We start from the raw sequence: 10,759 nt of genomic DNA on the forward strand, positions 1-10,759 counted from the left end.
CCTTACTAACTTCGGGTGGCATTTCTCTGGTGCTAGGTAAATTGACGGGTTGCTTTTTACGTACTAAATTTAATATTTTATTTTTGACAGCATTGAAACCCTTACTGGCCAAATTACCGATACCAGAAACGGCAGTCTCGCCGATCTTTCCTATCGCTTTCAACCCAAATTGCTTGATCACGGGTCCGATTTTAGGTATTACTCGCGTGACAAGACTTCCAATGATATCGCCGAATCCATTGCCGTGAATATATTTGTACACTGGCAATCGAGAGTTTACTATGCGGACCTGATTAGGTCTGCGTTGATGTTTGTGAACAATCATATTATTTCAATTGTATTGATTTAATCGATGAGTTCATCGACAAACTCTTTATAAATGTGAGAATCAATTACGCCACCGCGAAATAATCGCTGACAAATATCTGATGCTTCGTTGACTATCTCACGGGAATTATTTCCGGCTCGCTTTCCTCCGATTAATACTTCGAGGCGAGATACATCGTTGACAACACTATCGGGACAAACTGAATATCCACTTCCTGTTTTTTTTGTTTCTGGAGTTGATTGTAATGGCGTTACGTAGAATAAACTTTCATCTGACGACGATGAAGATTTCTTCTTCTCCTCCTCTGCTGACCCTGGTGATGTCCCTGAAGACGACGACCATGGTGAATATTCTGGTGGAGGTGAAGGAGTACCGCCCCTAAGTGTTTTACCCTCCCCGGGGTCAATTCCCCATCTTATTGGTTTTTCAGTGGGACCCCTGTAGTTTGACGGCGTTGGTTCTGGAGGTGCGGGTCGCCAAGAGGGACGATCTGTAGAAGGACCCCTTGGATAGAATGTAGGAGAGAAAAGAGGATGGTCAGGATCAAAAGAAAATGATTCAGGACTATCACTTTTAGACGGTGAACCCTTATCTTTGGGTGACGAACTTTTACTTTTAGGCGGTGAGCCCCTATCTTTGGGTGACGAACTTTTACTTTCAGGTGGTGAACTTTTACTTTCAAGCGACGAAATTGCCTTTTTCGCAATCGCAACTCTATATTTAATAACATCTGATGAAAATTTTCCAAAATCTTCATCTTCGTATGTTATCGGCTGTTCTAAACTACCAAAATACATTATTGCTAGCCAATCAATTTCTTTAATTTTATCAACATCAATATCTTTTCGCAAAAGTAATCTTTTATTTTCCGGAGAATTATCCGCAGCCATCTGAACTGTTGAATCATAATTGCGGGTTAAATGCAGCATTTTTTCATCCAAATAATTTCTAGCAGATATTTTAGGATTAATTGTAAACAAACCACTAGTCGGTGATGATATAAATTCGGGAACAATTATCGGTTCATCACTCTGATCTTTTTTCTTTCTTGATTTTCTTTCTTTTTTCTGTGGTGGAATATCTTCCTTTGGTCTAGCTCCTAATTCCTCTGGTTGAAATATTGGATCCTGTGGTTGAATATCTTCCTGTGGTGTTTCTTTTCTCCCTCGTTTTTTAGTTTTTTCTTTCTTTTCCTGTTGTTTTCTTTCTTTCTCTAGCTTTTTTTCTTCCTTTTCCAGTTGTTTTCTTTCTTCCGCCAATTGCTTATTATATCTTTGTGTATCTCTTGCCGCTTCTAAAAATCTTCTGTAACGCGGATCCGTTACCACACTCACATGTGTTTTTCCCGTATAAACTTTATATACCATGTTATACCAACTATCGCGAGTTTCATATCTTTTTTTTCCTACTGAAGTTAAATATTCATTTCGATCGCTAAAATAATTTTCCGCAAAATCACCAATTTGTTCTATAGTATACAGTGCCGAGAGAGGTCGCGATATCATATCCCATCCCTCATCGGTGAAATTTTCTCTTAAATTCTCAATATTAAACTTTCCTTTTATCATTAAAGGTTTTCCTCCTCCAGGTTTTCCTCCAGGTTTTCCTCCATCAGCAATTGCAAGTTGCTGCGCTGCTGCTGCTATTGCTAATCGCTCGGGTAATGTTCGTGATTGTTCCTCAATACCTTTCAACATAGGAAAGATTCCGCGTTTCTTGGTATCTGGATCTTTTTCGTCGCCATATACAACCTGTTCAATTGTTCCGGTCACTGGCTTCAACCATTTTGCCGAAGTTTCTGAAATTCCATGTTGCATATCTTCGTAACCACGAATATTTCTCTTAAATAATTGTTTTGTCGGAATGAGTTTCTTTAATGCCGCTAATTGCTCTCGCGCTAATCTGGCAGAATGAGGTTCTCCAACTGTGCTAGTTTTTCGACTCATCCTATTTTCAACTATATTGTTTTATTGTGAAATAAAATTAACATTCGCAGCCGGACCTTGCAATCGCACATAAATTTTACTACCCCCCCCCCTAAATTTTGTTGTTTTTTTTATGCCTGAAATTGCATCCTGGGTCGAAATTTCGCTGATTAATTTGCGCAGGAGGGTTTATTTTTGAAATCTGAGGCTTCTACGGAGAAAGATTGCGTGGGAGGCTTAATTTTATCTGAGCCACCTGGTCTGTACAACTTCCCTGCTGCTCAGATTCTTATCTTTGTATTTCTGAATCAGGGACTTTCTCACAATGGTATGTTGCCGCACATTTTGTTTTGATATTGAATTATTTTACAATTTCAGACAGAGTCATCAGATATGACGGTATTTTTGCTAAAATCTTGGCAAAACGCACACGATGTTCCTCCTGACTCAAGCAGTATCCTGGCACTACTGGAGAATGTCAATCAATGGCATCCGAGTCCCACTGAATCGAATCGAATTCTGATCTGCTCAAGGTTTGTAAACATATCAACAATAATCAAAGTAAAAGAGCCTTCATTAGTGACTGTAGCTTATTTTCTTTAGTTGCCCGCATTATTCTTACTGTAGTAAATGAACATTTTTTGATTGTGAAGGAAGAGCATATTTTACGGAGTTTTTTTAGTTTTTGCTGTTCTAAACAAATTGATAGTTCTTTATAACTGCACACTCGTCAACAATATTATGCACATACTTTCCGATCGATATAAGAATATACCTGATGATGAGCTTTGAGGTTCCTTTGGTTAAGTTGTGACTTTGTGATCCACATACAAATATTCATTCAATCACTTAGTTTCTTCTAGTTTTTTCAGTAACTTCTTCAAACTTGCATTGGGACTATTTGGCGAGGTTTTCTTGACTAAATATTCTTGTCGGACTCATTTGCATTCTTTTCCAGAAGAACTTTAATGCAATGTATGCCATTCTTGTGTCATGTGATTTTACTTTTGATGAAAATTTAGGGAAAGCACGAAGTCACCTGAAAAACAAGGGAGGAGAATTTCGTTTACATACCATGCATACAGAAGAGTTATGCGTTTAATATCGAGATGACATTGAAGTTTTAGATTACGGATACAAAATATGGGAATAACGCTGCTAACGATATTGACATACTACACATTGAGTGTTGTAAACCTGTACTTACATTTCAGGGAAATGCATAGTATGTGAAGCTTTATAAAAAATTGGGAATATATCCTTTTTTAAAACAATGAAATATCGATTATGTATATATGAAAATTCCATTCACTGACCTTTATATAAGCAGAAATATTCATGACAATTTTAAACATCTGTGTGTTTTGGATCTTAACATATAAAACAATGTTTAGTAGTTTGCTAAGACATTTTGAGCAATGCACATTAGATTTTACAGTTATTTCATTTTTAAATTCAAATTATATGTCCATTTTGTTTCTCTATCAAAACCAAACTACATCCTTTGATTACACAAACACCTGGTTATTTGTGTCAGATTTGAGATGAACAGATGCGGTGTCATCTATACATTACTGACTGAAAAAGACAGAATTCGAAGAGACGGAGAAATTCATATATTGCGGACAAGCATGGACATGTTGGCAAGGAGTCGAACACTACTACCAACATTCGTAAGAATCTGTCTATTTTCTCTTAAGAAACCTGTTCAATTTTCGTAATCATTGCGTATTTGAAAAATGCACTATCAGACACAGACACGGAAACGTTTAAACAACATCTGTGTTCATTTTATATCAGAATTTATCATAGAGAGGGTTAAATTAGCACAGTCCTAAAAACGACAACGCCATGCTCGTTTTGCTACTTGTTACTACTATTTCTGTTTCTGCTTATTCTCACTCTTCTTCGCCTTCTTCACACCATCGTCATTATCATCATCATCATTATCACCACCATACTCATCTCACCGCCATTACCATGACCATCATCATGGACACCATCACCATCATCACTACTGAAATGATGATGATCATCATCATTATCAAAGAGTCAGAGTCTGTCGGAGATAGACTAATACATTCACTTGGTAAACATTACTTTGTTTATGCAAGAGGACAGACGAAATAAAAAGCAGATATTGTAAATATTCAAAGGTGTAACAATATACTGTATATACTGTACTTCACGTATCAGAACTCTTTACTTCTTTCTCATCGGTCGCCATTTATCCTGTCGTAAATGTTTGTAAAGTAATACACAATAAGCATTTAGTGTTCGATCACAAAGTAACAAAGTCCAAAAAGGCAAAACAATAGAGAATATATAGGGGCTTTGAGCTTTCATATGTACAATTTTAATGTATGCAATGCATCTTTAAAATTGTGAGTATTATATATATATATATATATATATATATATATATATATATATATATATATATATATATATATATATATATATATATATATATATATATATATATATATGTTTGTCTTGTCTGTGTTTCGTATTTGCTTTGAAAAAGACCCATTCATATTTGCACGCGCTCAGGCGAGATATTTACTTTTTTTGCACTATTCGTTGTCAGTTTATTGTATTCATATTAACCAATCCCTGACACGCGTGATCTCCTGCTGGATGTAGTGTACTTGAGAAGATTGTTATTCGCCATATGATTGTCATTCTTTGTATATATATATATATATATATATATATATATATATATATATATATATATATATATATATATATATATATATATATATATATATTGAGATGGAATGAGGTGGTGGAACAAGCTGGCAATAAGTAGTAATGGATCGCATGCAATACAATCTTTGGAATGAAAGTTAAATGTGTTCCATGTATTAAATAATGCTCGTGGTGATGAGAGTTTTGTTTCATTTCAGAACCAGTATGTCTTTCTTCACAAATGTATGTTAAGCCATGCAACGCAGGAACGCACCTATGAAAACACAGCTGCTCTGAACAAAATAAAAGAAATCCTTTGATGATGACCAAGAGCGGCATTGAGTATAAACTTGGAAATAGTGTTCCGAAACCTCGGCCAAAATTTTGACAATACTACGATGAATACCTTTAAGCGTTGTCATAGTATCAGTTTTATGAAGCATTTTAGCTCAAAAAGTCGAATGATCGTGCATTGCTTGATACATTCTTATGTCGTATAGTGTATTTGAATTAAGACCTTTTGGATATATCGTATTAAGACGGCGAATCCAATAGGTTTTCTTTTAGCAGACGTTCCATCTCAGAATCAGCTTTAACAATAGGTTCAATGTAAAAATATTGCAAGGTAAGGGAAATTTTGTTACAATGTGTGGCAACATGAGATGAAAATGATTGATCGATATAATTTTTTATATATCTGATCTACGTTGGTCCATACGGTTAGATATTTGTTGACTGGTTTGTGCAGTATGTTGTATACCACATTCTTTTTGCATGTTATCAAATAAATAACATTTGATGTTGCACAATTGGTATCACAACTCATATTAAAAATTTCTTTAGCATTATTACTATTGAAAGAAGTATTTGTAATAATAAATGAACAGTGCGATCATCTAGGTCAATTACATTTAGTTGATGATCTTTTTTGTATGATGTTTCTTCAATTTAGAATTAGTTATGAAATATTTAAGATTTTTAATCCTTTAATAAGCAAGTGGGGGTTTGTTTTCATGTAGCGATTTAACACATGCTTTACATGATAAGCTTAATAAATCCCAATATTTATTGATAATCTTATTAGGCAAACTTGAATGATATCTTCATTTCTACTTTTGATTTAACATTATAAAGATTCAAGTTGTGTAAGAGAAGATACTTTTTGGAAAGCGGTATTAATGATGTCAATAGTGTAATTTCTATTTAAATAATGCTGACCTAACTCTGTCAAAGATGATTTAAAAACAGCGGCATCCGAAATAATTCGTCTATATCTTTTTGCTTGACTATATGGTATCCCGTTTTTACATGATTTAGGCTGGCATGAACAATATTCAACATATTGATGAATACTCTTGTTTTTAACATGAACCATGGTAGTAATATCATTATTTTCATTTTTCACGACATCTACGTACAAAAATGATGCTTTAGTTTTAGACACATTGAATGTAAATTTTATAGTTGGATGTAATTTGTTTAAACTGTCTATAAAATAATAAAGGTCTTCGAATGAATAACTCGAAATCATAAAGATATCGTCTGAAAATCTTAGCCATACGTCTGGATTTAAGAGGCATTTATTTAGAAAATCATTTTCTAATTTTCCCACAGATGAAGATGCATAAGCAAGTGCTGTAGGACTACACATTGCTGTTCCCATTTTTTTGGAGATAGTTTGTAATACCAAATTGAAAAGGTTATTTTCGAGCACAAGTTTTATCAAATCACAAACATGTTCTTTTGATAGTTTATATGTATATTTGTTTTCTTCAAGATAATATTTACACGCTTCGCTACCATCATTGTGTGGTATATTTGCGAAGAGTGAAACCACATCAAGTATAACAAGGAATGAATTTTCAGTTAGTGTCAGTAAAGTTTTCAATTTGGTAATGAAATCAAATGTATCTTTGACATTTGAAGGTAGTGATTTCATCAGTGGTTGTATAATGTGATCAATGTATTGGGATATATTATTTGTAATTGAGTTATATGTAGAAATAATGGGTCCACCTGGATATCCTAAAGGTAGTGACTTATCAACCGTTTTATGTATTTTTGGTAAAATATAAAACTGAGGTGTGCGTGTTTTATTTGGGAAAATATCTAGTTCATCATATATGGATTAATTGTGTACAGCGATTTCATTAATACATTCGCTTATTTTTTCTTAAATTTTTTCAGAAGGATTATATGAAAATTTTGTGTAATAGTTTTCATCATTTAATTGTCTTTGTATTTCTTTAATGTAATCTTCCTTATTCATTATTACTATGGTGCTAGACTTATCAGCTTTGTTTAAAATGATGATCATCTCGTCTTGTGATAAGGTACATGAAGAATTTAGTTCTTCTTTAGATATCTTTGTAAAATGATTTATTTTAGGACTGTTATTTAAAATTTCTTGTTTAGTTGCTTCAATATAAAAATCGAGATAAATATCTCGTCCACTAGAAGGTGTAAATGTTGATTCTTTTTTATTGAAAAAGGGCTTATTTTGTAGATGAAAACTACTTTCATATTGTGAAGATGTACATGATTGTGAGAAAAATTATTTTAATTTTAACGATCTTGTGCATTTGAAAAATTCTTCTGCTAAATTAATATTATCATGCACTTGGTTCTAGCCCTTACCTAGAAGAATGTAATCACTATTAGTTAGAATTCGTTTAGAAAGGGTTAACACAGTTTCTTTTCTCTTTCGATTTCGTTTTTTCTTTTTTCTTTCCTCCATCTGTTCTTGTTTTGTATTTTAATAAATCTCCTATTCTTTTTGTTGTTTGTGTTGTTTTCAACAAATCGTTGAGGGTTTCCATTAGTCTTTGTATTGTTGCTATAACGGTTATGTTGGATTCTTGTGTAGTTTGCTTCGCCCCACTTACTGCATCTGTAGAGGTTGCTTTTGTGTGCCTTTGGCTGTTAAGTTTATTGCTTGATTATCTTTCTAATTATTTTGAATGGGTCTATTATTCTTTTTGGTGTGATTTGGCTCATATGTAATTCTTGCTGTCGGAGATGCTTGTTATATTTCCTTTTCATATCTTGTTGGTTATTCTTTGTGTGATTATTAGTTACTGCACGTTTTGTTTTTACATTGATGAAGTTAATTTGCTCTGCTGATTTATTTGGTTGTTGATTATGTCCTTTTGATTTTTCTCTAGTAACATACGATGCTGTTGTTTTTCTTTGTACAGGAAAATTCTTTTACTCTCTCTGTAAATTCTGTAACTTTTCAGTTGACTTGATAATAGTTCGTATTTTTTAGATTCCGTTTTTTAAAAAAAAAAGGTCTTCATAAAAAAATGACAGTATTGCCTTTTATCAAAGCTTTTAGTTCATCTATATGTTCTTCTAGTCTTTTGCCTATCTTGATCACTCTCCTCTGATGTTCTTCTTTTAGTCTATCCTATATTTCCAAAGATACTTTTTCCAATAGGGAGTCCATTGATGCTATAATAACACTTTCTACGTGTTGGTGTTGTTTATTTTTACATACATACATATATACATACATACATACATACATACATACATACATACATACATACATACTTACATACATACGTGCATACATACACGCACACGCACACATACATACATACATACATACATACATACATACATACATACATACATACATACATTCATACATACATACATTCATACATACATACATACATACATACATACATACACACACACACATACATACATGCATGCATGCATGCATGCGTAAGTACGTACGTACATACATACATACATACATACATACATACATACATACATACATACATATATACATACATACATACATACATACATATATACATATCTCTGTGTGTGGGTGAACGTTATAGTATATTTGTTCATTGGCAAACGTTAAGATATGTTAATTGTGTCCCCGTCCCACATCCATTTGTAAACGTCAACTTCCTCTAGCGCTGTCACTAAGGCTGATCGTGCAGTGGGTTTTCGTTCCTTTAGCTATGGCTTAACTATCAGTACTACTCCAACAGCTAGGGAATTAATGATTTACGATTCCTTTTATTTCATTTTATTCTTTGTTTTTGGTAAATCGTTTTGATTTTTTATTAATGTATGTCAATATTAGAACGAAAAAAGATCAGGGACAGGTTAACGTTTTCATCAAATCCCTTTTTAAAATGCAGAAATACAATAGCTGTATTCAAACCTTTTGATATACAGATATACAATTAAATGAAACCTATTTAAAAAATAAAATCATTACAGAAGAAAAAGTAATTTATTATTAATGATATTAGAAATCTATGTTATATAATGGTGTATATTTCGTACAATTTATGTTACTATGATGCCATACTATTGTGCATGTAAAAATCATTTGATCATCTAATTGTTAACAACAGCTTTTATTATTCATTAATCTTTTATCAACATTGTATTGAAAAAGCAGAAAATAACAAATCTGCCATTATCACTGTTAGAAATCTTTGTTAAAAGTTTATTAATGTGCATGTGTCTTTTTCTGCATCCATTTATGTATATATTCATATAGAGCAACTTGACTCTCATAATATATTTGAACACAATGAATAACATTGTTAATGTATGATGAATTTCAAATAAAAGTTTAAGTAAGGCGTGACCTGCATGTCACACATATGTTCTAAACACTGTTGTTAACCGAATTATTTCGAAGCTACTCATATTTATGGAGGTCTTACATAGATTTAGTGATTGCTGTTTAAATGTGCTGCAAAAATAACTTTTTTCTTTTGTTTTGAAAATACACAACAAGAGTAGATTCAGTAAGGAACATATATTTTATACGAAATAAGAAATTGTGACCAAAACCATTCGCGACAAAAAAGCCAAGAAATATGAACGGCTTTGTCGCAGGACGTATTAAAGTTGCTTCTCAATATGGCTTTGAAAGTGTGAACATAATGCTTTGCTGACTCCGGAAATGGTAAACGAGTTGAAAGCGCTAACATAAATCTTAACTAAACCTTGCAGCTGCCATAACAGCTTATCGAGAACTTAAAATGGCACATTTGGGGTCTGCCTCTTTTGAAAATGTTTACAACTGCTCATTTTGTTAGAGTAAGGTTATTGGCGATGGACTCAATACAGTTAAGATATATACATCTTCCTCTGCTGTACAAAGGCTCTCCTACAAGCGTATAGTATTAGCACCAATTTTGGATCGTAGTCAATTAATATAATTACTATTTTAATTAAATATTTTTATAGAAAGCGTTCTTTTAACATAATAGTAGTTTTAAATGACAGAAAATACTTTGGCTCATGTCTTTTGTTTTGGCAATATATGTTAAGATTTTTCGATGTTCTTTAATGTACTTTTAAATTTGTATTTTGACACAGGATGACTACTTGATACATTCTAATGAACAGTAGCTTATATAAGCATCTACATATAAAACAAAGAATTCTCCTAGTGTTGTATTATATGTGTTGCCAAAATGTGTGGTTACAATGCATATGTTTTATTTCAGTTGGCCTATCAAGGTAAAATAAATGTTCTCAAAGATGACGGATCTTTATTAGTGTGATATATATCACTGCATTAAAAGCAATACTGGGAAGCAAATATATCGTACATATATAGTTACAACTACTCCATACCACATTTGATAATAAGTAAAATGAAGTTGGGGTGGGGGTGGGAATAAACGATGGTTGTTTTCGTAAAGCGAATTTAATCCCATTAACAGTTAACAACAAACTGTTGCAAGCATGTGCCTTATCGTTTCAGCGTATCCTATTTACGTTATCACACAGGTGTACACATCGTTCTGAAACGAAG

At 32.9% G+C, this 10,759-nt stretch overlaps 1 protein-coding gene across 3 annotated transcripts in view; it reads left to right on the forward strand.

Annotated features, from left to right (window-relative positions):
• The window catches only part of LOC149796847 (receptor-type tyrosine-protein phosphatase gamma-like), a 117,902-nt gene extending 107,416 nt beyond the window's left edge, over nucleotides 1–10,486 (forward strand). Inside the window, exons 23-25 of one of the 3 annotated variants that reach the window (XM_089961482.1) lie at nucleotides 2,626–2,786; nucleotides 3,791–3,926; nucleotides 5,166–10,486. In XM_089961482.1, the coding sequence (XP_089817608.1) occupies nucleotides 2,626–2,786; nucleotides 3,791–3,926; nucleotides 5,166–5,267 (399 nt within the window). In that variant the 3' untranslated portion in view covers nucleotides 5,268–10,486. Of the gene's footprint in view, nucleotides 1–2,625; nucleotides 2,815–3,790; nucleotides 3,927–5,165 lie in introns of those variants that run through there. The other 2 variants (XM_089961483.1, XM_089961484.1) reach the window with 2 other exon arrangements.
• Nucleotides 10,487–10,759: the final 273 nt, after the last annotated feature.

This window comes from Sinohyriopsis cumingii, chromosome 6, assembly GCF_028554795.1.
Source record: "Sinohyriopsis cumingii isolate HCF-2022 chromosome 6, ASM2855479v2, whole genome shotgun sequence".
Lineage (NCBI taxonomy): Eukaryota > Metazoa > Mollusca > Bivalvia > Unionida > Unionidae > Sinohyriopsis > Sinohyriopsis cumingii.